The following is a 27,733-nucleotide window of genomic DNA, read 5'->3' as shown; positions in this document are numbered from 1 at the left end:
CTTTTGTCATCATAATCTTAAGCGTCAATGTCAGTAAAACCTTAATCTTTCTTTCTAAGCATACTGTTTGTTAACCTGCCCTGTTTGTTCATAATTTCTCCATCAATTACTGTATCACTGTGTTCACTAAGGTTAATCTGTGTAACCACCTACACACCTGCCTGGATAGATGAAGGGACTTTTGGGGCAGGATAATTTATGGCCTACTGTGGGATCATTTTAAGATCCTATCTCATGAATTCTCACGAACCCAGCAATTACATAGTAGAGTTTGTGTGGTAATATCAGGGTTGAATGAAATGAGTGAAGTACTGAAATACAATTTTGAAGTACAGTACTTGATACCCAAAGTTCAATACATTTGTTTAGATTAAAATTTTAAACACAACCGCTAAGATTTACGGGACAAAAAGAAAGACATGACATAGGCTACTTCTGCTACAGAAAACAGACTTATTTCTGACTTTTCATTGGTCTTTGTATTGCCTGTGAAAAATGGGATAGTATTTGGTGGAAATACTATATAAAACATGTATTGGAGGGTCTTAAGTAGACATTGCTTCATTTTTCAAGCCAATATTTTTCACTGATAAAACAAAGCTTTAGTTATGCCTAAATGCTCAATCATTCGCTAAAAAAGCTGGACGAATATTTGACCTACAGATTTATTTTAAAGAAAATGTAATTGTAATTGTAAAAAATAATTAATGTTACATACAAATACATATGGCATTTTGTACATAACCTAAGTCTTATATTGCCCAGTGAATGTCTACATTTTAAAAAGCACTGTATTATGTTATTTATATGTATGCATGTATGTATATGTATGCTCCCCAAGACACTCACACCAGACATCAATGTAATGAAGTACCATTATTGTAGAATTATGTCATCACACTAGTACCTTATGGCTTCTGCAAAAGCAATCGATTCTTCTCAGTCCCACTATAGCAACTCTACCTAAGACTACTGCATCTGTGATGTTTAAAGACACCTCTGTATGATGTCTAGTTTTGGAAGATTAATGACAATGTTCATATTTTTGGCATCCCCTAAGCCTGATTTTAGATTTGTGCAAGTATTGACACTTGACATATCAGCCCAATCACTAGAATACATACACAGTATTGGTGTTGCGGAAGTGGAATCAGTTTATTCAACCCTTCACAAAGCACTAAACTTTTGGCCCCAGGCAGGACTCTGGTCAACACACTCTCAGTTCAGTGAACCAGATTGTAAATGGAAAGTGATTCTTTGACAACAGTTGTGATGCTACAGTCCATTTTGTTAAGTGTGTCATAAGTAAGCAGGTCAAAAGAGATACATGCAACTTGTGTTAAATCTAGAGTGTAAATTAGAGAAACCTTCAAAACAAGTTTTGTGAAAGAAGTATGGTTGATTGTGCAAATACAGATATTTTTAAAGTAGGCTCGTTCTGTCACATCAGTTATACTGTATTTTGGATGGGTTTCGAGATTGAACACAATCCCCACACACAACACCAAATAAGGCAGTGTTGTGGTTCAATCTGTCTTTTCAGTGAGTTAAAATGTAAACCCAAACTGTGATTCATTGGCTGTTCATAGCTCACCAATGCTCCCACAACACTGTGGCAATAGCCAAAATAAGAGGATCACATTTCCAAAAGACAAGGTAATCTGAATGTACCAGGCAAAGAGCGCTAATAACCGATTAAAGAATGGATTTATTGAATATTATTGTACTCCTACTTTCAACATTGTATGCACCTCTGAGCAAAGCATAAATGTGGAATGCAGTAGTTGTTTGCACGTCGGACAGCAAACTATTAATGGTTGATAGTTTCAAATTATATTGGTCAATGACATAGGTTATATTGTACAGAAATATATTGTAGAAGTTTTGGCTGCAATCAGATTAGCATCCCAATTACAGCAAAGGCAAAGGATGTATCTACTAAATGTATATGCATGAGGCCTTCTAACTATCTGCTCACTATAATCTACTAACACAGTTGTACCAGGGATAATGTTCATTCTCATACGTTTCTTTTGATCCAATTTTGTTGATATGATTTTTTGTGTTCAAAGTCGCCAGTGCATATCACGTGGTAATTCATAGTAAAATAAAAAAGCCAACAATGAAATGATAAAAGTTTTGGATAGCAACTTTATTTGTTCCATATTAACAAAAATTCAATGATGAAGCTGGACATCTTGACTAACGACTGGGGCATTATAACACAGCAGGTGAAGGGTTGGTCAGCATGGTGGAAAACTTAATGGGCAGGCTCTGCAAAAAAAAAAAAGAGGATCACAAAAAATGTCTTTAATGACCTAAATAAATATTATCTGAATTTATTTAAATCACAAAATATCTGCCAGTAAGGACTACATGAGCCATTTGTCAGTGACATCTAGAGGAAGTCATATGTCGTTGCACCACAACCTTCACATGATTCTGACCTTGCATCCGTTTGAAATTGATACCCCTTTAATTTAAGTTTTATTAACTAAATACAAGACATACAATAGATTGAGAAAAAAGCTTAGCGCGACTGTAAGTAATTATTAAGTAAATTCTATCCTTTTATATAACTTGCTTGTAGATACAACAAAAGCTGTTTTATAAAGATGATACAGCAAATTAAACAGCAAATTTTAGTAATGAAAAGGTTCAAAGCTCAATATTGCCACAGAATCATTCTTGCTCATTCATTTGCATAATTTCCCAGAGATTAGAGTCATCAAGGCTAGTGACTGAAGGTCTGACAGTAGACAAATTTATATTGTCTCACAGTATATAACCATTAATAGGGGTGTAAGCAAATATGGAGACGCTTAAGTATGGCAAAAACTCCTTTTGTAATACCAAACCAAATTATAAAAACTTTGTAAATTGTTCACACAATTATAATTTTTTTGTTTTTTTTACTGATGTGAGGCTAATGTTAATTCCTTTGCACAGAGTGAAGAAAAAGTGGCACCATTATGTTGGAGGTTACATGAACAACAATAACTACAAAAGTAGATCCTATTATTCTGATTATATACAAAAAATAAGTTACATTTTTCACTCAAATTCTATGCAAATGGTGGCAAATTCTATATTTATTAGTTTCCTAAAAATCTAATGTGAAAAGAGTAAACAGTATTGCAATATATTGAATCGTAACCCCTCTAGCTGTGATACAAATCGTACGACAGATTCTTGCTAATCAGCCCTAATTTAATAGTATCAGTGTTAACAAAGGTTACTTACTGTCCTTCACAGCCTTCTTACCTGGAACGAAGAGAAACAGACCTTATATCAGTCATATTTACTAATATATGCATCTAAAAGAAATCTAAGTTAACAACTACTTACATTCACATGTATTGAGTACTAGGAAAGCCAAAATTTATTTCACAACTATTTTCTACATTGTATTTTTATGTAACAATAAGTTGGAATCTTTTAAGCTTGTTAGTATTTCAATTCAACTTTATACTCACTCCCATGGGAAAGTTTGTAGTACAGGACCGTCATGATGCCAAGACCCACCCACATCTCCTGGTAAGCCTTAGTGTAGTAAGGGCTCATCTGAGACCACCACTTTGCAAACACGCGTCCAGCCATCTGTGGGAGAAAGAAACAGCAAAATTGTAATGCTCATGTACCAGGCCACTGCAATAACACAAACTTTAAGAGCCATTTCAGCAAATGCATGACTTTGCCATGCATTCTCCATTCAGAGAAAGACAACAATTCTACCGGTTAACCAAAGTTGCCCTTAAGCTCACCTGGCAGTTCTAAGTCTAAGATGTTGGATTAATCACAAGAGCTCACACTTTGGGCATAACGCATGTAATACCCTAGGCTGCACTAATGCTGACTGAAGATACGTTTTAAAGCTTGTTCCTTCCCCCAGACAAAGTTGTCACTATACATAAAGGTAACATGGTATCAGGACCCACAATGCTTCAGTGACCCTCAGCTGTATCAGGCCTAGCTCATGACTTTGGCAACCTGGGAAACGGTGTTTAAAATCAAAGGTAAAATAGCACCATTTCACGTTTCTAATCTTATTCTCGTGAGATAAGATACCTCGCCTTTTCACAGACGTTTACATCTACTCGTCTTGACTGAAGATAACGTAATGTTGTTGACTATCACTAATGCTACTGCTAACATTAAAACTCCGAATGTACCTCAGTCAAAGTTAGCATTAACTACAATGTATACAAGCCGGTTAAACGAAGGAACAAAGCACTTCAGAGCTGTCGTATAGCTTTTTATTATATGGCGTTCATTGACTTTAACTTGCTAGCAGTTACAGTGAAACACTCTAATCAATGAATGGCCCCTGACTAGCATATTAGCACATTCTGTACCATAGAACCAGGAAAGAACGTTAACTAGCGTTAGCAGGAAGCTAGCTAGCAACCTAGCCGCGTACACCTGCAAAATTAGCACACACAACCACAGTTAATAGAGATGATAGCTTCATTTTAAGTTGCTGTCGTGATGCAACAACTGTTCTTCTGTTGTTATAAAAGTGAAATTACTTTAAAAGTGTAAACTCTTCTCCTACCTTTCAGTTTGTCACGCTGTTGTTGGAAGGTCAGGACAGCCTGTACTGCTAAACGTCAAAGTCGTGGTGAAGTCTTCTTCTACTCTCAACTGTGTAGTATTTCATTTATGTGTTGGACTGTAGCGCCACCTAATGGATGTACATGATTAATTTAGTTGACATACAGTCTAGCTGGCTGATGTCTCCACCTTGAGGACTTAACCAGAGATGCTTAACACAGTTAGCTTTCTCCCGAGAATCATTTTATATGCATAAAAAACTATTCAATACAGGCAATAGATGGTCTATATATTTTGTTATAACCCACTGCATTAATTTGAGTCAAACTTGTGTATCATAGAGCCTACAATTTCCATATGGTGATGGAAACAGGATTTTAATAGAATAAATAAACCTTTATTGTATAGGTGTATGAATAGGTGTGAAATTGTGTTATGAATTTTTTAAACTCAAAAAGTTTTGGACATGTGTGGGGACAGAGTCTGGCAATTAATCAATAATGTTTGGTGTATCACATTGGTAATTCTATATCTTTTTAATTAGACAATAACTGGCCACTGAAAAACGCTAAAATTATTGAGGTCGAACGCTCAAGTTGTTATAAGGCAGAATAGCGAGATTTCCCGTATTTGTTCATGCAATTAAACCTTACATCATGCTCATTTCATTAGTGCTTTTATAATCTGCATTTTCAGCTTCACACACACAACAGTAACCTTTTATTATGAAAATCTTTCTTCATCATTATCATCATCTTTCCATTACAATCACACAATGTCATCAAAATGTTGTTGTATTTTAACTTTTCCAAGGAACAAGTCAACCACCTTTTATCCTGTTCTACTTTTTGACACCTGTGCCTCTGCCATAATAGAACTGGGAATTTGAGGTGAGGGTGCAGCTGCCATGTGGGACACAGACTTTCCACCAGCTTTGTCTGCTCTCCATAGTGAAACAACAAATAAAACACTGGCACTGCTTTCAAGGGTAAATGTGGCATAGTGTGACATGCTCTACTGCTTGTCACCCCCCCTCTCCCCTTTTATGCATAGCTAAAACATATAAATAACACAAAAACGGGATGAAGCGGATCGACTAAAAGCAGAAAAACATGTATTTTGCAAAATCATGGATTGGAATGACACCTAAAAGATACTTAAAACAGTTTCACATTAACCCTTCAAACCAAATGCCTTTCCCAGCACTGTTGTCTCAACTGTTACATTATTGCATTAGCTCACAAAGAAATACAAAGAAAGACAGAAAATGTATTTTTTATACAAGTTATTATGATCTGCTTCTGCAAACAAAGCCAGAAGCCAAAATAATCAACTCTGGGATTTGTGAGGATATGATTTTTTCCCCCTAGAGATTATGTTGGTATTTCAGCCTGCAGGAGTGATTTGGGCCTGCAGTTAGCGTGGGTGGGACTTCCAGCCTTTTTTGTTCTCATGCTCCAATAGGAAAGAGGCACCTTGTTTCGTTTATGAGCACCTAAAGGCCAAGTCCTATTTGAAGGGACTCAACACAGTGAATGCACGCAGACTTGTGCCAATATGAAAGGACACAGCTGAGGACATTTCCTGTGCAGTGAGCACACTCTGGGTTCATTGTTATGCACTTTGCACTATAGCTGTCTTCAGTGACTACAGCGCTACAGGTATGTTGAAGATTTGTGGCCAGGCCATTTGTATTTATACAGTGACTCTTTCCATACAGCACACTTACAGTATTCCTCCTCTTCAAGCTCCTTGTTTGAGCGTTTGCATGTGTGTACTTGCGTGTGTGTGTGTGTCTGTGGTAAAGTAAGGGTGTGGAGGGGTGCGTTCTTACTATTACATGACTAATCAGGCAGCAGAGGCAGTTAGAATAAAGGTTTTGGAAAAAAACTTTGCTCAGCAGTATTTAGCTTTCTGTTTCTCTTGAGTGGATGATTTGCTAATCCGAGTGTCCTGGACTTTCCTGAGGTTGATCTCGTGCTGCTGTTGGAGACTTCATGGCTTCAGGTGGAGCAGAGGAAGACGATGGAGGGATCCCACTGGACATTGACAACGTGCACATGCTCCTCCAAGGTCAGTCTATTCCTGTACTTTTATACGTGTTCTGTCATGTGATGTGCTTTCATCGGACATCGCAGTGGTGGCCAAACTATGAGATGTGATGACGAGATGCTGTTTCAGTGTGTCTTGCATTGCTCTGATATGACATATGACATATGTACTGTGAATTCATAACCTGAAGGTGTTTTAAAGGCAGGTTAACTATCGGATTAATGCAGATCAGTGCTCAGGTGGAGGTGGTGGTTTGCATGTGTTGACAGCATTCTGTAGACACAACAGCAGCATGATCATGCAGTCACAAAATTAACTTTAGAGTATCTATTAATCTGTCACCAGTCAGTCAAATAATTAGTCACCAAACACACTGACAATATTTATTTTGCTGTCAGATTACATCTAAGACTTGTAATGATTCTTCTGACAGTGAATGAGTGAGCTGTTCAGTCCTTCATGCTGAAATAGGAAACCTGTAATGTTTGTTTGCTCTATACCAATAAGTTTGCAAGTGACTTTGATTGGAAGAGAGATTCAATATTCCGGTCAAACTGGTATTCAATCACATCCTGTAACACTGAAAATGATGATTCTTTTTTTTACTTCAAGCGTAACATGACCCCACAGGAAATATGTAACTATGGCTAAAGCCTCTGAAAACTACTACTACTACTACTACTACTACTCAAAGTATTTATTGATTAGACAAATAATTAGTCACCAAACACGCTGGTACTGCCGGTTTTGTTGTCTCACATTTGAAAACTGTACAGATCTTGTACTTATTTATTATTTCTCATCAGTGTTCACTAACAGCTTTGCACTTTCACGAGCATCAGGGACTACTGAAACAATGCACAAAAATAAATAAATGCATGATTAGATTGTAAAAGTAAGTCGCATGGTATCTTAAAGTTGTAATCTCGAAGATCTCAGTTTCGTTCTCTTTGGAGGCACCTATGGTGATAAACGGTAATTGCGGTGCTGTGGCTCAGTGGTAGAGTCGGTCGTCTTTCAATCGGAAGGTTGGAGGTTCGATCCCCAGCTCCCTCAGACTACATGTCGAAGTGTCCTTGGGCAAGACAATGAACCCCAAATTGTTCCCGGTGGTATAGCCAACGGGTATGAATGTGATATCTGATTGACAGTTGGGCACTTTACCTGGCAGCCTCTGCCATCGGTGTGTGAATGGGTGAATGTGACATGTAGTGTAAAAGCAGCTTTGAGTGGTCGCAAAGACTAGAAAAGCGCTATATAAGTATAGTCCATTTACCATTTACTTCCCAGATATCCAGACAGTTCTGCATGTGTGACGTCCATGGTTGGCTCCGGTTGTAACTCTTGATTTTCCTCGCTGACGGTCGCTTTCCTTTTCAGACTGTTTGCTTCATCTGAGCGTCGAGTTTGTTTCTTCTTCTTTGGATTTTCACTTATTTTTGAAGTTGTATCTGTAGTCATCCATCTTTTGTTTGTTTGTTCAGCCATAGTAGATTACTGTTTACTCGCAACACTTGCAGAGAGCGGAAAAGCAGCTGTTTAGCTCCGCCTACCCTCTCTGGCAGACACTGCTGGGTGATGGAAAATGCGTCACTATCTGGGCGCCGCTTGGGATTTTTTCCGTGAAAGTCGCCACAGACACCCAGTCTGTAATACTGCAAATGCAAAGGCTTTCATCAGTGGGCCATAGGCTCAATCACCATTGTGTTACCTCATTCTGTGATAGATAGTGGCTCAACAGACATTTATTTACATGAAAATCTTCCAGACTATTACTTTAATATTCACTAACAGCTTTGCACTTTCACAAGCATCAGGGACTACTTTAACAAAGCACCAAAGTAAACGCATGCATGACTAGATTGTAATAGTTATTTATATTGTATATTAACTGAAACTACTATCAGAACATCAAAATGATCTACACATACACGCTCTCACAACATGAAATAACTTAAAGCAACATCTACGTATGATTGCACTTTGACCTGAAAAAACACATTTGACTGATGGCATCTTACAAACGCCTGAAGCTAAACGTTATTATAAAGGATTGAAGCCTCCTTGTTCTTTTGTCCTGGGCATGTCAGTAAACTGGGTGGAGTCCAGAGATTTAATTTGGCAGGCTCTTAAACAAACAGCCGACTCACTGAGAAAGATTCATCGACATATCTGATATCTGAAGGTGAGAGTTTGTAAAACTGAAAGTTAATCTAACAGAAAAGCCCCTTTCTTTTCTGCAGACTGAATCAACAGCTTGTTGGTACTCCTGGAACCACACAAGGTGTTATTTTGCAGGTTGTACTTAAAGCCAGCACAAACACTTATCATCTTAAGCTCTTGAGTAACACCATTACACAAAGATACAGAAAGTAGTGCTTAGTGGTTTATGAAGAGGACACAGGTAGGATAGGACACATGATAAACTCCTGTACATTACACTGTAAAATGTATCTTAATAAAAGAAGTTAAGTTAACTCAATCCAAGAAATTTGTCGTAACTCATCCCAATGAATTATCAGTCACTTAAAAATGATTATTGTGGTACTTACTCATTCATTTCGAGTGACACTAATGTTTGGAACACTTTAAGTTGCATTAATTGATTACAATAACTTATTTAGTCTAAAAAGTGCTGTATCTAGTGACAGCTGGCAGCCTGCAGTAACACTGATTGTTGTAAGGTTAAAAAAACAAAAAAACAAAACACCAGGTCACATGTACGGAAGAGGATTAGGGCCACTGGTGAAAAAAAAAAAAAATTAAGGTACAATAAAAAAATGTTTTAAATTTTATTCTGAGAAAAAAGTTTTAAAAAATTTTTTATTTGACCTTTTTTTTTTTCAGTGGCCCTAATCCTCTTCCGTACTCATGACATGGAAAGTATTGAAAAAAACATACACCAATATTAATAGAAAATATTAAAAGCAATATAATCTAATGTAATTGAGTTGTGTCTCATGTGTCCAGGTCAGTTTTAACATCTGATATAGATTTGAGGACACTGGGTCACATGACATGGAAGCTACATGGAAAAAAAATACTATACATTTAAAAAATCAAATGTATAAAAAGTGCATCTTATACACCTAATTTTACAGTATTTGTTTTATGATAATACAACTTACACAAGGTTTAAGGTAATCGGTTTCCTCAATTGAAATGAGTCGACACAGGAGAGTTTTAAGTTGAGATAAACTACTTAACTTAAGTTCAGCTTATTTAGTTGATAAGTTGAAAATACTCACTCATTGTCGGATCAGCTGTTTGTGTCAGCGGTTTGTAGAAGAGACAACAAACAAAAGAAAATACAATATTATGGAAGCGACAAAGTGCCGTTCACGGTGGGGACCAGAGGATGTTGTTTTCTTCATGTGTGAAGTGTTTTAAATACATTAAATTCATTCAAGCAAGCAAATTCCCAAACTACCTCCATGTTTCTATGAGCTGTCACTACTAAATTACCTGTAACAAGTGAAGTCTTTATAATGTTATAAATAGTAGAAGGTTGATATTTTGTCAACAGCAGCTTAAAGGTTCTGGTCTAGTACTCTTCAAAGAGCCATGCATGAACAAAATCCCCTCACTCTGTGTGTGCATATCTGTCTGGGAGTTCATTATCGCTAGTTGTGTCTTAGCTGTGTGTGTGTGTGTGTGTGTGTGTGTCAGTATCTATGTCTGTCACTATCTTGGAAGCCTTCCCGGCGTGTTGCCAGATCCCGCTCGGTAGCCTTAGATTAGCTTAAAGAGGAAGCTTGCCACTCTGGGTTATCTACTGACAGAGCAGTTGTTAAAAGTGCACCCATTATACATGGATTTACTGACCATCATTTCTAAGCATGGAGGGTCGAAGTCAGTCGTCTGCTGAAGGTGAGTATCTTATGACCTGCCTGCAGCTCAGATCAGGGTTCTCACTGCTGTAAGGAAGTTTCAGCAATTATTATTGAATCAGCAGCCGCATGTTCCAAACAAGGAAGTCCGGGTTACTTTAGAGAAATACACTGTCATGTAAAGACGAAGGAGTAGAAGTGTTGCTGGGTCTTTGTAGTAATCACATACAGCACAGGTGCTCACTGGATACTTTGCTATGGTTAATTCATCTTGTAAAGGAGTCGTTGCACAGGTGAAAAAACTCAATCAAAAAGTGTAAAATGTATTTGTCCTTCAGAACACAATCCGAGGCACTCTGTGAGATTCCTGTAGAATTAAAGAGCCGTTATTTCACATGGTAAAAATATACTTTTAAAATAGCCGTGACCAACTTGGTCTTCATCAGGACACATGTCAGCAGTGGTATACTGTCACTTACTTTGTGCTTTTGCCTGCATTAGTCTGTGTTATCAATCCAGCTTGTCTTGAAAGTAGATCCTCCAGACAATTATAGATGTAACCTTTTTAAATCTAAAGCTTGGCCAATCTTACACTGGTGATAATGTACGTTTGATGATTGAAACTGTCTGCTGCACCCTTTTTGTATCGTCCTTTTTGTAAAAAGATATGTAGAAGAGTCCCTCGAAGTGTTCAACATACTGTTTGCAAAACATAATTGCATGCCTGTTACTTTTGAAACCAACATGGTGTCGTAAATAGTCATAAAAGAGATAACGCAGGGATGCACTTTACAAATGATTTACTGAATGCACCTATTTGCTACCTATGTATGTATGTGTCTATTATGTTGCAGCTCTCCATGTTGTCTGACAGAATGAACGTGTATAACATTCTTTATGTCTGTTTCCTCGACAGTGGAGCACGAGCAGATTCAGAAAAGGACTTTTACCAACTGGATAAATGCTCAACTCTCTAAGGTATGTTAAGACTTATAATGAGACATAAAATAAACATGAATTTTGTTGCATTTGTTGAAGGAAACAAGGAGCTGTTCACTCCTGATTTTGATGCAGAGTAACGATTACGTATATGTTGTAAAAATCAAAAAGCTCCCGGATGGTTTTAAAACTTTAAGCACAAAATGTTACCATTTTTAATCTTCTTGAAGGAGCATTTCTACTTTAATGAAACAGATTATATTAAACATCATTTTTACATTAAGCTGTAAAATAGGATCTTTTACAGATGGAGTGTATTAGTCAGTGTATAAGAGAGATCCAATACACTTTATTTATATAGCACATTTTAAAAAACAGCATGGCTAAGTTCTGCACGGTGAAATTAAAAAGCGGAAATAAAACACAGTAAATTACATAAAACTTAAAAGCACAGACTATGAAATAGATAAAAACACATAAAAGCCTGTAAACACATAAAACATATGCTAATAATACTATACAACACCACAAACAGAAAGAGACCACAGAACCCTCATGCTGGGTTAAAAGCCAAGGAATAAAAATAACTTTTAAGACTTTTAAGGATTTAAAAGTTGGCAAGGTGGGGGCCATCCCCGTCACCTCTGGTTTTCAGCATAGTCTTAGGAACAACCAGAAGCAACTGGTCGGCGGACCTCAAAGACCTCGAGGCGTTATCGATTTGTAGGAGGTCATAGATGTACCGAGGTGCTAACCCATCTAAAGATTAAAAATAAACAATAAAACCTTAAAATGAATCCTAAAACGAACGGGGAGTCAGAGGGGGGGAGGCCAGGATGGGGGTTATATGTTCTCGCTTACGAGTTCCTGTTAAAAGACGAGCAGCAGCATTTCGGACTAACTGTAAGCGTGCAAGTGAGGCCTGGTTAACTCCAACATAAGGAGCATTACAGTGGTCCAAACGGGTAGAGATTAAAGCATGTACCAGCTGCTCAAAATCATTAAAAGATGAGACGGACTTGATCTTAGATCAAAGCCTCAAATGGAAAAAACTACATTTAACAACAGAGTCTATCTGTTCATCCAATTTAAAATCACTGTCCAAAGAGATGATGGTGTGTTGATGGAAAAAAGGACTAATAAGGAAATGTGTCTCATGTAGGGATGCTGTATTTTGTATTGCATGGCTTTGAAAAACTCTTATTGTTGGCTTTTTATTTCAAATAAGGTTCAGTAAAAGTTTAGACTACTTTGTCCGATATTTATCCAAAACCTACTGGGCCTTAATTTAAAAGTTGTCCCAAGCAAAACCTTCATAAAATGTGTGAGTGTTTGCATTTGAAAGAAACTGTTTTGCAGAGCTCTATCTAGGGAGGTGAGACATCAAACATGACATCATGCTGTGGTGGAGCTGTAAGTGATATGAAGCGACCTGCAGACGTGCTGACTCATTGCTGAGGTGCATTGAAGCAGCTCGCCACAGACCTGAGAGCATGAGCTGCTTGTGACTCTCGCCCCAAGTATAAATAGTGCTCCGGTGAAGTAGAACAGGACGTAATCTGATCCCGCCATCTCTTCATAACCTCATGCCCCTATGACTGCACTCTGAAACCACTGGTTGCTGCCATCTGCTACAACGATCTCTTTACACCCCCAACAGGAGATACTTCCTGTGTTTCTAGAGGACAACGGTCACTGTCTGGACTTGACCTGAAACGTTGACCCAGAAAGTGAAAGTTTTAATCAGACAGGAAGGTTTCATTGAGAGAATTTATTGGGTTATTAAATGTCTTTATGAAGAGGTGATGCGCAGCATAAAAAATCCTGCCATGACCAAATAAATATAGATATTCAGCACTTTATAAACCCCTTTTTGCCTCATGTCTCTCTTCAGATTTTCCTCCCTTTTCTCTCATGTCACTGAATGTGGTGTTATAATGAATTGATTTTGATGATGCTACTGAATGCAGTAAACTGCTTTGAGGCTTTTAATGCAAAATCAAATTGCATATGTTCCTCGTGTGCTGAGACTCACAAGTAAAGAGCTGTTATGTTTGCAGTTAATGGAACAGATCAGATTAAAGGGCCTGAAGTGTAGAAGTTATTTTAACCAGAGATCTTTTAATCAGGTCCCGTCCCTTTCTCTGTGCAGCCTTACTGTCACTTATAAACAACCTAAACTGTCAAGAGAGAATGCTGGGAGGGTCACATACTCACCGAGAGAGGGTCGTGGCCCTTCCGTAGGAAACAATTGTTTATTCACCACTCAGAGAAATAAAGAGAAGAGAGATTTTCTTAATTAATTTTCTTTATTCAAAGATTATTGTGAGCGCTCTTTTATGTATATGTGCTTATATGATTTCCACAAACGCACAAAGCTTTTCCTTCAGAGAGGTGCTGTAAGTCTGTTTTTGCTAAACTAATTTCCGATGAAGGTAAAGCCTTGCTTTTTTCCTTTTACGGTTTTTGGAGGATTTTCCCAGGAACTGCAGGGTTTCACTTCAAAGTGCATTATTTGAAATTAATGATAAACTCCAATGCACTGTAAAACCTCACAGTCTATCTCAATAAAAGAAGTTAACTCGATCCTCAAAGAAATTTGATTTAACTCATCCCAATGAATTAGCAGTAACTCAAAAATGATCATTGTGGTACTAACTGAGTGATACTCATTTTTGTAATACTCTTTAAATAATTGATTATTGTTAGTTACATCAGCTTATTGAGTCTAAGAAGTGCGGTAGCTAGCGACAGCTGGCAGCCTACGGTAACGACTGAATTGTTGTAAGGGTGGCGGCTGCAATGGCGATCATGACGCTGCGTGTCCGTTGAAAAAAACCAATACAATTTTACATACAAATATGAATATATATTAGCAGCAATAAAATCTAATGTAATGAGGTGTGTCTTATTTGTCGAAATGAGTACTAACATCTGAAATTGATTTGAGGACACCGGGTCACATGACATGAAAGCTATTGAAAAAAAACTACAAATTAATAAATAGATGAAAATAATGTATTTAAAGTGCGTCTTATACACCAAATTTTACGGTATTTGTTTTGTGTTAGTGCAACTTAAAGGGTTAAGGTAATTCCTCAATTGAAATGAGTCAACAGGAGAGTTTTAAGTTGAGATAAACGACTAAGTTCAGCTTACTTAACTGATAAGTTCAAAATACTCATTTTAAGTTCAATACTCTGACTGGAATGAACTGTTTACTTCATTTATTGAAGTTACTGTAACAGTAAATAAAATAGTTGGTTTCCTCAAATGGTTTGAGATGAACTAACTGATCAGGTGTCACAGTGTACTTGAATACATTAAGTGCTCACATCTAAATGTACAGCTTACTCTCATAATGCATGTGTATTCTAAACACATAATCATTTCACATGACTCGACACAGTTAAGTTCTTTTACTTAATTGTCCCAAGGTAATTAAAAAATAGTTCGAATTTATAGTGTCTTTCTTATGATGAAAGTATACAGTGTACACCAAAATCATCATTATAATTGGTTCAGGTTTCCCTGTCAATATACTCTTCAAGTAAGCAAGCAAATTCCTAAACTACCTCCATGTTTCCAAGAGCTGTCAGTCTTTCCTGAAGTTACTGTAACATGGGAAGCCTTTACTTCCCAGGGTTTCCACCTTTAAGCTGGTTTCTGTTCCTGCCTTTTTCCTTTTACGTTTTTGGAAGGATTCCTTAGAAATTCCCGGGGTTTCCCCCTGTTCAGCTTTAGAGAGAGGAGAATAGGAAGAAGCTAGACTAGTGCTAGAGCCCTGATATTTATTCTCTGAGCAGAGGGCGTACACTGGGTGTTAGCACACACCAACTGTCATTGAACAAACGTTCAAGTTGGTGGATAAGTTGTCCCTAGTTAACCCAAAGCTCTTTACAGCAGTTGGTGCAGGTTGTTTGCCCTCTTTGTGAGGCCTCTCAGCTCTGTGACCTTGATAGGTGCTGAGCCAATCGGTTTACTGTGTCCTTCTCAAGGATGCAGGTATCCTCCTTTTTTCCCCTCACAAAGTGTCTCAGAGTTTATCTGCAGGAGTCGGTGATATACGTTTGATGCTCACGTCAATAGAAAGTTCCCAGACTTCCAACAAAGACAAGTCATAATCTTTTTACACCCCAATGTATCTTGCAGCTGGATTGCTTAATCACTGAGACTCCATGTTGTGTGTTGTTGCAGAGATGCCCTCCCTCCTTTGTGTCAGACCTCTTCTCTGACCTCAGGGATGGGTCACAGCTGCTCGACCTGCTGGAGGTGATGACCGGCCAACCTATGGTGAGATACTGTGATGTGCATCTGATGTCAGAGAGTTAAAAAGATTTGTAATAAGAAGAACTGCGGAGGTAAAAAGGCAAAAAACAAACAAACCCAAAACACACTAAATGCATATTATTGTGTCGCTCCAGAAAAGACAAAGGGGCCGAGGGGTTTTCCAGCAGAGGGCCAACATCGAGACAGCACTGAACTTCCTCAAGAAGAAATCTGTGAGTTGCACACACGCACACAAAAACATACTATCACAATCTGCAGGTTGTTGTATTAACATTTCTTGTGGTTGGTCTGTCTAGATAAAGTTGGTGAACATAAACATCCCAGATATCACAGATGGACGTCCCTCCATCATCCTTGGACTCATATGGACCATCATCCTCCACTGTCATGTGAGTACAAATGGTAATTTTTGCGACCTCATATACTGCTCTGCTGATTTTAAATGTACTGAAAATTCATTATGCGATATATCTGTCTGTGTTAGATCGAGGAGTTGGCCAGCACTCTCGCCTACAGCTCCTGTCATTCCTCCCTCGACTCTCTGACCAGCCTGGACTCCTTCTCTGGCAGCCCGGTCCCAGCTAGTCCGGTCCCTGCAGGCCGAACGTCACCTCTCCACAGACGCTTCCGGATATCAGCCAAGAAGGCCCTGCTCATGTGGGTCAGGGACCAGTGCCAAAGGTGGGTTATCCACTTTGTATAGGAACAACTACTCCCAGACTTTTCTTTGTCCTTTGTCAGCATCCTTTGTCATCCTACAGTTCAAAGACATGCAATACAGATGGATAAGCTGTCATGCATTCTTGTCTTTGTAAAAGAGTCATTTCTTTCCTTTTTTGGAAGTTGATTTCTCTCTCTCTCTCCAGGGTCGGTTGCTCAGTCAGTGTGAAGGACTTTAAGAAGAGCTGGAGAAGCGGAGAGGCGTTCTTGGCCATCTTGTGCTCTCTCAGACCGCAGCTGGTCGATCTCTCACTGGTCCGCTCCAGAAGCAACCAGGAGAACCTGGAGGAGGCGTTTCATCTGGCTGAGAGGGAGCTCCACATCCCCCGCCTGCTGGAGCCCCAGGGTGAGGCTGACTTAGTGCCATTCTTGAGTATAACAAATGACTAATACTCATTATAAGGAATTGTGCAATGGATTCTTGACTTACTTGGACGTTTTTTTAATCTGTTTAAGTTACGACATATTATTTTCAATGGATTATTTCTTGGCGAATTTTACAGATATGACTGTTGCACCTTGATTTTTATGCATCGGATATTTATGCATATTATTTGCATCCTCAAGAAACAAAGCTAACTTGGTGTGCTGAATGTAACCTGAAACAACCTCTTGTGATTCTTTGTATTTAGACGTTGATGTTAAAGACCCTGAAGAGAAGTCCATTATGACTTATGTGGCCCAGTTTCTTCAGTACTCCAATGACATGCCAGCACCTGATGACCACTTGCAGGTACGCCTTCTGAAGAACCAAAAGCATGATGTCTTTCAAAGCTGCATCCTCCCCCTTGAAAGCTTAAAGGGCCAGTTCGCCGATTTTCAACCTCAGTCCTAACATGCTATTATGGGGAGCTAATGCAATTATGGTAGGAAATAAATGCAGTTTCGCTCTGTGCCTGTGGAGGACGCTATCCGCTTCTCCAATGGGCCCTGGAAAACCTCCAGCAGACAACGTAAAACGTGCCAGCTCGCAGAGGCCAGGGAGCTCGCTAAACTACCCTTCCTCAATCTAAGACGCCCGCCTCCGATTTCATGTCTCGTTCAAAATCGTCAAATCATCAAAAAAGATTTTTTAGACGCTCCACCGGTATATTCTCATCGTAGTTATGATTCTGTACGGCTCTGAGCCTGCAGCTAAACGGTTGTCTCTCGCTGGGCCGTTCCTTTCTGAGGGAGGGGCGCAATGCATGCTGGGTGTTGTAGGAATGTAGAATGGGCGAAACCACAAGCTGTTTGTACAACTTTCTCCACAGCTATGGCGCCAACTTCAAATATTAGTGCTTTTGTCGATTACAGAGAACACCAGCTTTGACTGACAGTGGCTTTTTCCAGGGGAGAACTGCTCCTTTAACCTCAAGTATCTTCACACTGATTGTATCTCAGTTTCTGCCCCTGCTGCTTCCCCTCCCTGCTCAGACCTTGAACCCACAATCTCTTGCATAAAGAAATTGAACGGTGTTGTTTTCTTTCTCTGTTCCTTCCTGGTGTTGTTGGTGTAGGTGTTTCCTCTGGGTGAGCCCTCTTCTCTCCCACCTGTCAACTTGTCTGCTCACTTCACTCCAGCATTTGCTGTCTCACCGTTACGCCAGGTAGCCGTACACCGAGCAAAAAAGCTCTGCTTCAGCTTCTTTCTCTCTGTTATTTTCATGTCTTTCCTAAATCCAGAAAAAAGATTCATGAAGTCAAAAAGTATTGTGACACTTTCAATATTGAAAATGTAGGTCCCCCCAAGTGAGCGAGCACAAGAGGTGACCTGCTGGCTGCAGCAAACATACCAGGAGCTGTTAGAGGCACGGACGGCTGCAGAGAAATCCAGCTTTGTAGAGAAATATCAGGTAAGGCAAACAACAAGAGCTGAAAGAAGGAAACATCCATAGATGTGTATTGTTTTGGTTTGCTGAACAACAATTTGACTATTTGTGAGTCATCAGGTGTTTCAGAGACTAGCAGACTCCTTCAGTGAGCAAAGGAAACCAGTGATGACCCTCCTCGCTGCCATCAAGCGCTGCCCTGAGCTGAGCCAGGAGCAGCGAGCTCTCAGGACGGCGTGGGATCGTCTGGAAGAGGAGGTGAGGACATCCACTGTGGATAATAAGCAGATGGCTGCTGATGGTTCACTTCCTTCATCCCTCTCAAGATGACTAATTAACACATACAGAGGAATCATTGCACTACATTGCAACTACCAGGTTTTCTGCTTGTACAATGTTATGTATCTGTGTGTCATTTCTCAGCTGCAGAGATGTAAAGTGGACCTGGACTCGAGTCTTCCACCTCCTCTGGACTCGGTTGTTTTGTGGCTGCAGCGTGCGGAGGCAGCGTTAACAGAAGAGGGGGGAAAAGAGAAAGATCATGCAGACGCTGCAAAAGATGCAAGAGCTCAACAAGACAAGTTAAAGGTTAAAACAACTCTTAAACACATAAGATTAACAGGTCATAGAGAACAATGGGGCAGATTTATGCCGCAGGAATCAAAAGTGTTTTAAAGTTTGTGAGATGAAACTGGATGTCATAATGTGAACTTATTATTTTAATGTTTTTCAGACTTTAATTAAGGAGATGAGCCATCATGTCAATACCCTTGATACCTACCAAAACGTGGATGACTCAGGGAAGTTAGTCGTGCCTCTTGAAAAATATGATGAGGTTAAAAGACGGTAAGTGATTAAATTGTTCAAGACATTGAAAGTGATAATCTCGAAGATTTGTTAAGTCACTATCTATCGCAGAATAAGCTAACACAATGGTGATTGAGCCTATGGCCCACTGATGAAAGCCTTTGCATTAGCAGTATCACAGACTGGGCGTCTGGTTGGACTTTCGCGAAAAAAATCCCAAGCAGCGCCCAGTTAGTGACGCGTTTTCCATCAGCCAGCAGTGGTTGGTCTGCCAGAGAGGGTAGGCGGAGCTAAGCAGCTGCTTTTCCGCTCTCTGCAAGTGTTGCGAGTAAACAGTAATCTACTATGGCTGAACAAACAAAGAAAAGATGGATGACTACAGATACAACTTCAAAAATAAGTGAAAATCCAAAGAAAAAGAAACAAACTCGACGCTCAGATGAAGCAAACAGTCTAAAAAGGAAAGCGACCGTCAGCCAGGAAAATCAAGAGTTACAACCGGAGCCAACCGTGGACGTCACACATGCAATTACCGTTTACCGCCATAGATGCCGCCAAAGAGAACAAAACTAAAATCTTCGAGATTAGCACTTTAAAGACTTAAATCTTTAAGTGTCTTTTATTCTATAGTTTTGTTCCAATAAAACATTCATCTAATGCATTAACACCTTCTGTATTTGAAAACAGTTTAACACATATCAGAGTCACAGCCAAGTATCAAGGAATTAAGCTGGAATACCAGGAATCCCATCACACTGTGCTGGATCTCCTGGGCCGAATCCGTGCTAAGATTCAGACCTGGAAAGCTCCCTACAGATCCCAGGAGACAGTGAATCAGCTGCTGCAGGACTGGCATGTAAGTGTCTGACAGAGTGCGGTATAAAATGGATTAAAACAGAAAAGATTCAGAGAAACACTACAATATTCTTGGCTTAAGTAAAACATGTTAACATTTTAAATCTCTTGAGTCATCTGACACATTATGCTTCCTGAAAAGCTTACAAAAGTGATGACTTCTCTTGATTTGTTACCTAGGAAACAGTGGAGCGTCAAGGCCAGCTTTTGATTTTAATGGACGAACTCCAAGTCCTGAAGGAGAAGGCGAATGCTTACACCAGCAAGGCAGCGTTAGGTACGAGCTACATCCTGATAAAAAATCCCGGCTTGATGATTGATGCAAATATTTCTCTAAACTTCCACACGTTTCACCCTTCTCCCAGGTCAAGATTCCCACCTTGTCACACGTCAGGTGAAGGAAGCAGAGAGTGAAACTGAGTCGGTCAGACAGGCTGTGACGGCCGTTAGAGGGACGATGGAGAGAGTCGTGTCTGCGTGGGAGACTTACAACAACTGCATGACTTCTCTACAGACATGGCTGACACAGGAGACACATTCATCCCCCCAGGTAACCTCTATAAATAACTAACTATACTTTATGACTATCACTCTGAAGTCAGATGGTTGAAAGCTGCAATAACCAATAGATATATAATTAAAAAATACACTTATCACTGTATATACCCTCGCAGTTAATCCCAAACTAAGGCTGCAGAAGTAATACATTTCAGCTTCACTACATATTTTACATCTTGTTTTGGTTACTGTAGGATATGAGTGAGTGGATGTCATGCCAGGCGAGGTTAAACGAGGCGGGAAACTTCCTCACTGAAGTGACAGAATCCTCAACCAGCCTCGCTCTGGCAGAGCAACTCAGCAAGGTCAACATGCAGTGGGCTGAATGCATGAAGAGGACAATGTTTGTAAGTTATCTGTCTTCATTTCATTGTAGCAGAACAAAATGTGATTAAACTTTAAAGATAAAAGGAGATCATTAAATATTTCTTTCTCAGGAGGTATCATCAGAGCCCAGTGTCGGCCCCTTGTGCAGTCAGACGGTGCATTCACTGACCCAGGAGGCCAGCTTGTTACTACAGCAGCCGCTGGAGGTGTCCTCAGTCCCACTGAAAGCTAACAGACAGAAACTACAGGTTGGTGAAGTTACACATGATTGGATGCATGCGCAGGGCATGCCAGAGCAAGACTGTCTTTTTAATTCTTGTACTTTCTTTTCATCAGCTGCTGAGTAAAAAGATGGCGGAGGTGGATCGTTCATCTCTCAGTCCATCCCCAGACATTGAAACAAGTCACATAGAAAGCCTCCAGCGAAGTCTACCACAGGTGCGAGAAATATTCTCTGACTTACTGTGATGCATTTTAACAAGTTTCATTCCTTCTCCCAATTTTTGACTGAACCCTTAAACCCTTCTTGTATCTGTACGACAGATGCTTGCTGAAGCTGAGAGGGCGTGTGGAGAGCTGCAGAGGGCTGCATCCAGGCTGGAGGGCCGTCTGGCTGAGCTGGACCGCTGGAGCACCGAGGCCCTGGACTGTTACAAGCAACTAAAGGAGAAAAAGCACAGAGGACGCTCTGCATTGGAATCCACAGCCAAAGTAAGCTAGCTTAAATCAAGCGTGCCTTTGATATGACTTTAGGGCAAACAAAAAAGCTAAATGTGTCCTGTAAAGTTGGTAGCCGTGCCAATGTTTTGGTTTACGTGCTTAAATTCAAACAATTCAATACATAAAACACAGTATATGTTATATAATCCTGTCTAGGTGCTGATCTCTCGAGGCTTGCAGCTAGAGAACCAGGTTGTAACTGAGGGACAGGATCTGCAGGACGTTGTGGCACAAGCACTGAAAACCTCCCCTCTGCAGCACCTCAGCACCTCTGACGTGCAGGACAGGATGTCAGAGGCCGTCTCACACTGCCAGGTGAGGTGACAATCTGTTTGGTTACTGTCTTCACTTGTCACATGTTTTTTTATGAAACAATCTGAATTGTATTTGGTGACTTTTTTTTTTAGGACATTCTTGGTATGTTTAGCTCCCTTGGGTTCCAGCTGCCTGTAGGCACAGCCCATCGGACACAGAAGCAGCCAGAGCCGGGCTCCATTGTTGTGGCCAGAACCAAACAGGTTGAGCAGATTGGGAATGTTTTACTGCAAACCCAGGACTCAAATCAGACGCCTCAACAAAGGTCAAGAGGTCTCCAGGACATAAACAGACAGGGCGAACCAACCATTGTCATACCACATGTCCAATTCCAAATGCTGCCTCGGCCTTTAAGAGAACCAGTTCCTCAGATCCATTCTCCTCTAACTCAAACTGTAAAAGAAGCCAAATCTGAGTCATTTTCCAAAGCCCACGCTCAAGCTCCAAATCTGAGTCAAAGTAACCAACTTCCACCTGCTTTGACCCGAGCTCCTGTTGGACCAATAAGTCCAGTTCTGTCTCAACATGCAACAAGTCCAGTACTGCAAGAAAAGAGAAGCTTATCCCCCTCACACACCCACAAATCCAGAAGTAGGGTGCAACCAAACGCTCCGCAGAGTGAGAAAAAACCTCCACTGCCACCAGTCATGGACCGCAGTGAAGTTCATTCAAAAGCCCAGTCGATGGCGAGGAGCAGACTGGGGAAGGCCAGGTTTCACCTGCAGGGACGCATCCAGCAGGCCATCAAGTTATTTGGTGGAAGAGAGATTTCAGGGTCACAAGCGAAGAAGAAACAGGTATGTTCAAAGATGAAATGGTGGAGAATAAAAAGGACTGCATTAATTTTAACTCACAGCAATAATATTTTCAATTGAATTAATAATGTTTTAAAAGGTTTTACTGTGAGATTTTGATCAACATTTGCCATAAATACCCCTCTGAATGTACAAAGCGACTGTAAAGCCAGCTTGCTTCCCCCTTGTTGCTTCGTATAAGCATAAATCCGAGCTGTTTTTCATGTTACAACATCCAGACCTTTGAAATTCAAACACTATCTTCAGAGTTCGGACCCATCCTTTAAAGGTCTGTGGTGTCTGCTTTGCACAGCTGCCGGTTTTGTTTGTCGATGTTTGTCCAGCTTTGTGTCTTTCTGTGCAGAAAGCTTTAAAGGTTCTGCAGCCTGCCGTCCTCGAGGAGTTCCTGGGTGCCGTTGAGGGTTTTGGGGCCTTTTGTACTGGGCCTGAACTCGAGGAATTGATGTTGCTCTCTGACTCAGTCAGAAAACAGTGGGAGGTATGACAGAGGCTGCACACAGCAGTAAAGAATTTAAATTGCGTTGTGAAACCAGTACTAAGACTTTAAAGAGGGGGTATTATGCTGCTTCACATTTTAAGACATGTATACAATTTTTAAAATCTGTAGGTAAACGTATGTTGGAGTAATCTCCAGGCTTCTCAGCTCAGTCTGCAGGCTGCTGTGAACGCTCGCTTTCAGACAGACTTCTCCAGACGATTCACTTTGTGATGTCACAAAGTGGAGGAACTCTATATTTAGGCATCTGCCCAAGACAGAGGTCCTGCCCCTAGCACAGTTCAAGGACAGGCCACCCAGCAGCTCAGTCTGCCTTGGAAATCTTTTTCACTCCACCACTCTACTCAGCTGCTCTCCTCGTCACGTTGTTTAAGAATGTCTTTGAAGAAAGTGTTTCTTTGGCTGTGAAGGAAAGACGTCAGTGTGACGTTCATTTCAAATCATCAAAACGAAGCTTACTCTTTGCCGACAACACGGCTGTAACACGACCACAGGGTAGGAGGCGTGCCTCAAACACTGAGTTCTGCCCCTTGGCAGGCTTCAGAGAGCTGGCCAATCAGAAGAAAGCGGGCTTGTAGGGGCGGGGTTTCTTAAAGGGACAGAGCTGACTGAGTCGTTTCAGGCAGAGGCTGTATGAGGGCCTGCACAGAGCACCAGTGTGAGAAAAATTAGGAGTTTTTTTAACTGTAAATGATGCTAAGCTACTTCACAGGTATCACAGAGTGAAATATGAAGCTTGAAATTAGCATAATACCTCCCCTTTAAGTTTACAATATATTAAAAAAAATATATATATATATATGTTTTCTAATAAAATTGCAGCATTACAGTGAGTAAAGCTTAGTAGGAGACATGTAACAAGACGTAAGTGTGATATGAAGATTCTCATGTAATAAACTGAAGCAAATACACTAATCCCGTCCCTGCAGAGAGTTAGACGTGGAGATTGATACCTATCAAATTTGTATATTTAGCCAGGAGAGATATATCATCGCCAGCTAACCTCCACTTAGGTTTCATGTAACTGTCTAACTTACAAAACATCTTCATTTCTGGGTTGTTCCACCTGTAACACTGTAGCAAATGTTCATAACAGAAGATCCTAGTTAATATGGTCTCATTCAGCTTTGATAGCTATTAGTTAACATGATCACCTGGCAACACTTGTATGTAAGTTCATGTTTGTTTGTGTCACTCTCAGGATGTACGCAGAGAAATGGCTGCCTTTGTTCCCCTCTTATGGTCTCAGATCAGAGAGCAGTCATTTTACGTTGTGTCATGGCAAACTAACACTTTGCATGAAGCCACTGACCGGACTGACTCTTTGCTGCAGGAACAGGTATTTGCCTAACTCTGTAACATTTGCGTTAATGTCTGATTGTGCTGTGTGGCGAACTGTATGATTTTTGGGAGAAGAAACGATACCCTGGTTTCAGCTTCTCAGAGGTTTATTTTTTCTCTCAGGCCGTCATGGATGAAGCTGCGTCTGTGGAGGAACGAGCTGAGTCACTCGAGGTGCTGTGTGAATCACTTACACCAAGACAAACCTCCTGCTTTGCAACAGACCAACTGAGGGAGTCGGATGAAGCACAGGAAACACAACCCAGCGACACAGTGCTCCCACCTGACTGGTAAGAGAATGCTAAGAACAGGTGCAGCTGCAGGCTGAAGACACTTATTGTTAGCTCATAAGACATTAGAAATCCCTTTTAAAGATGGAGAGAAACAAGGAAAACATTTCTTCACCCTCAGCATTACAAGTAACAAAGCATTTAGAGCACTGAAGTTGACCTGCATGGTTAAATTGAAGCAGACAGTTTACCTATTAACGTTTGTCACTCTGTAATCCTTCAAGTCTATTAATCTTAATGAGATGCCTGCAGACCGAGTGGTTCTAACTGACCAGCCCCGACCTCCCCCCCTGATAAACATTTCTTAACTCAGCAGGGGACGGCAGCTCCGGGTAAACACCCTGCTGAGAGCGACTGGCACGTCGGCCGACACACAGCGGAGCAACAGTCTCCCACAGAAACAAAGCGCTGACAGCCCCGAACGAGACCTGTCAGCCGTGGACGGCGCTGTGTCAGTGCAGCCTTGTGGTGGTACCGTCCAGCTCCGAGCTCAAGATCTCCCAGCAGAGGGTGGAGATGACCTGACAGGACGTAGAGGCTCTGCATCGGGGAAGAATCTGAAGCCTGCGCTTCGAGCCAAAGAGCAGCAGCTGAAAGCTCGTCTACTGCACGTAACAGGGAGCAATCAACCAGCCCAGGCTCGTATACAGGTATGAAGACAGAACATCCACATTGGAATCAGAATCAGGGTTTATTGCCAAGTAGGTTTACACATACAAGGATGATTGTTTGGTGATTTTGTTGCAGAACAAATAACACAGAGCTAGAATAAAAATAAGTAGAAGACTTAAATAGAATAAGACACAAATTAGGCAATAAGAAATATATAAAAAGCAATATGTATCATATAAAATATGCACAACAGGTGTAATTAAAAACTGTACAGATGTGCAGGATATTGGTGAGTGCAAAAAGCTTACAGTATAAAATGTAAAATACTTATTTATATTACTTAGTACTTATTTATACTACATGTTTACTTAGTTTTAGTTGTATAACTCTGAAATGTAGTATCGTATGAGCCCTAAATTGTAGCTATAAACGTTAATCAAAGTTTAAATAACTTATTTTTTAACCTATAACTCCTGTAATGTTAATAGCTTCTTTTTAGTGTGTATTCAGGATGGGGGGGGGGGATTTCAGTGGTAATTGGTGAGTCTTCTTTAGACGTAGCACACCCAAATAAATATCTCAAAATATCCATTTGTAAGCATTGCATTTATAGTTTTGTATCTCATTTCATTGTCTGTGATTTCCTAAGTATAAATCTGTCCACCAGTTTCCATACTTGACAGTAGATCCTAATTTGGGCCAGTTGAGCAAGTATGTGGCGTGCTACACTCTTCCATGGTGCAGCTAGACTAATAACACACATGAGATGACATAAAGCCTTTTAACAAAGAAAGAGTGGGAAAGCTCTACTGTGCTAACTTGGTGGCAGTTTTTTCTTAATCCTGTATGTCCATGTTTTCTGCACAATTTGTCTCCAGGAGGCTGATGCAGCAGAAGTTAAAGTTGTGCCTCTCTCTTAAGTAAAAACCTTAATGCAATAAGTCAGCAATTTACTTCAGTTCTTAATGTTCTTTATCTACAAATTTTGCCAAAGCAGCTTTGAATTTGATATGAGGCATGTTACGCTTTGTGTTTCGACTGCAACGTAATGTTAACAGTTAATAAGTATAATAGGTGTGCATGGTGTGAGTATACAGCAAATATTATTAATAATAATACCTTTATTTATATAGCACCTTTTAAAAACAGATGTTTACAAAGTGCTCTGACAAACAAAGCAAAGGCAGAAACTCTGAAAGAATAATGAGTCCGGCCAAACAGAGTCTAAAAAATTCCACAAAGGGCAAGAACACAGTGCAAAAGGTCAACAAGAATAAATGCAAATAAAAGGAATAAAGGTGATAAAACAGGCAGATCTTAAAAGTTAAAGCAATAAAGCAAAGCAATACAAAGAGATACATAAAAGAATAAAAGCAATAAAGATGATAAAAAAAGATTATAAGAAGACGACATCACATGAGAGGAAATAAAAACAGATAAAAAGATTTGGAACAGTAAGTAAACTTATTGTAGATAAGTAGATTGTGTATGTTGCATATTTTAATTACCCTAAATTAATCTTATATATTGCATATAAAGTCTTTTTTTCTGTAAGAGTTGCAGGTCAGAAAAAGCAGTGTTGTTTGCTGTGACTGACCTGAACAAGACACAGCAGCAGCTGCAGGGCGCTAATCCTCAGTAATTGGATAGGCTTGCCGCTCCATCTTTCCCTCTTCTCTGCACTGGACAGTAACTGTGTGACTCTCCCATCTCTCAGGCGGTTGTCAGGGGCAACACTGTGGAGACCAAGCAGAGGGCAGAGTGGACCGTCATCCCTGAGAAGGCCGTCCTGCCACAGGAAGAGCATTGCTCTGAACAGGAAGTTCTACAAAGGTACTGCTTGATATCTCAGTTTTTAAGAACTTTGAAGAACTTACAACATGTGACATCAAGTTTTAACTCTCTTTAAAGAAGGAAGTTATCTGGATCAGCAGCATTCTCTGACAGTGATAATTTAATGTACTTTTTGTACAGTTGTTTATAATTAAGTGGGACTTAATGGTGTTATTGAATGTCTCACCAGCTTTAAATTATTTAAACAACAGAATTACACAAAATAAACAAGTGATTCAACTAAAGTCGCTTTCACATTGGTGTGTGTCAGGATGACATCTCTAGAGGAAGCTGGTGACCTGATGGAGTCTGCAGACGCTCAGATCTCACTGATCGAAGAAAAACTGGACCGGATCATCGGAGAGCCTGTGGACATCTCCTGCATCACCTCAGCTGATCCTGGCTTGTTAACTGATTTAAAGGTACATTTAAGATGTTTATTAAAATAAGTATATATAGATGGACGAAGCGTCTCCATCTGCTCTCATTGTATGAAAGTGATGCCAAAATAGCCCCTGTGACGGGGCTGCGCTTGTAGCCAGAGTTGCACAGTTGAGATCGCCGGGGG

At 40.1% G+C, this 27,733-nt stretch overlaps 2 protein-coding genes across 2 annotated transcripts in view; one reads left to right on the top strand and one right to left on the bottom strand.

Annotated features, from left to right (window-relative positions):
• Positions 1–2,133: 2,133 nt before the first annotated feature.
• On the bottom strand, positions 2,134–4,645 carry atp5mj (ATP synthase membrane subunit j). The gene is made up of 4 exons (XM_069686720.1): positions 4,556–4,645; positions 3,477–3,600; positions 3,244–3,264; positions 2,134–2,274 (listed from the first exon to the last, which is right to left on the bottom strand). The coding sequence occupies exons 2-4, from the start codon at positions 3,598–3,600 to the stop codon at positions 2,261–2,263; spliced, it is 159 nt and encodes a 52-aa protein (XP_069542821.1). The 5' UTR covers positions 4,556–4,645; the 3' UTR covers positions 2,134–2,260.
• A 1,906-nt stretch (positions 4,646–6,551) lies between these two features.
• The window catches only part of syne2a (spectrin repeat containing, nuclear envelope 2a), a 104,917-nt gene continuing 83,735 nt past the window's right edge, over positions 6,552–27,733 (top strand). Inside the window, exons 1-27 of the mRNA XM_069685177.1 lie at positions 6,552–6,627; positions 11,353–11,414; positions 15,573–15,668; positions 15,800–15,877; positions 15,962–16,054; positions 16,150–16,346; positions 16,532–16,731; positions 17,018–17,118; positions 18,107–18,220; positions 18,317–18,454; positions 18,620–18,784; positions 18,930–19,042; positions 19,691–19,859; positions 20,039–20,135; positions 20,224–20,408; positions 20,611–20,763; positions 20,854–20,991; positions 21,080–21,181; positions 21,287–21,454; positions 21,620–21,778; positions 21,871–22,575; positions 22,937–23,071; positions 24,291–24,428; positions 24,554–24,720; positions 25,034–25,370; positions 27,050–27,165; positions 27,437–27,587. Of these exons, the coding sequence (XP_069541278.1) occupies positions 6,552–6,627; positions 11,353–11,414; positions 15,573–15,668; positions 15,800–15,877; positions 15,962–16,054; positions 16,150–16,346; positions 16,532–16,731; positions 17,018–17,118; positions 18,107–18,220; positions 18,317–18,454; positions 18,620–18,784; positions 18,930–19,042; positions 19,691–19,859; positions 20,039–20,135; positions 20,224–20,408; positions 20,611–20,763; positions 20,854–20,991; positions 21,080–21,181; positions 21,287–21,454; positions 21,620–21,778; positions 21,871–22,575; positions 22,937–23,071; positions 24,291–24,428; positions 24,554–24,720; positions 25,034–25,370; positions 27,050–27,165; positions 27,437–27,587 (4,353 nt within the window). The remainder of the gene's footprint in view (positions 6,628–11,352; positions 11,415–15,572; positions 15,669–15,799; positions 15,878–15,961; positions 16,055–16,149; positions 16,347–16,531; positions 16,732–17,017; positions 17,119–18,106; positions 18,221–18,316; positions 18,455–18,619; positions 18,785–18,929; positions 19,043–19,690; positions 19,860–20,038; positions 20,136–20,223; positions 20,409–20,610; positions 20,764–20,853; positions 20,992–21,079; positions 21,182–21,286; positions 21,455–21,619; positions 21,779–21,870; positions 22,576–22,936; positions 23,072–24,290; positions 24,429–24,553; positions 24,721–25,033; positions 25,371–27,049; positions 27,166–27,436; positions 27,588–27,733) is intronic.

This window comes from Semicossyphus pulcher, unplaced genomic scaffold, assembly GCF_022749685.1.
Source record: "Semicossyphus pulcher isolate SPU_LCO1_2020_fin unplaced genomic scaffold, fSemPul1.0.p SCAF_11, whole genome shotgun sequence".
Taxonomy (NCBI): Eukaryota; Metazoa; Chordata; class Actinopteri; order Labriformes; family Labridae; genus Semicossyphus; species Semicossyphus pulcher.
Note: the sequence above shows the minus strand (reverse complement) of the source record. Positions and strands in the feature narration are given on the sequence as shown.

Bases quoted from the DNA above. Each gene is read 5' to 3' on its own strand.
- atp5mj (XM_069686720.1), bottom strand. From the start codon at position 3,600: ATGGCTGGACGCGTGTTTGCAAAGTGGTGGTCTCAGATGAGCCCTTAC. The intron at 3,265-3,476 runs GTGAGTATAAAG...TCTTCGTTCCAG, and splicing joins CTACAAACTTTCCCATGGGA to GTAAGAAGGCTGTGAAGGAC.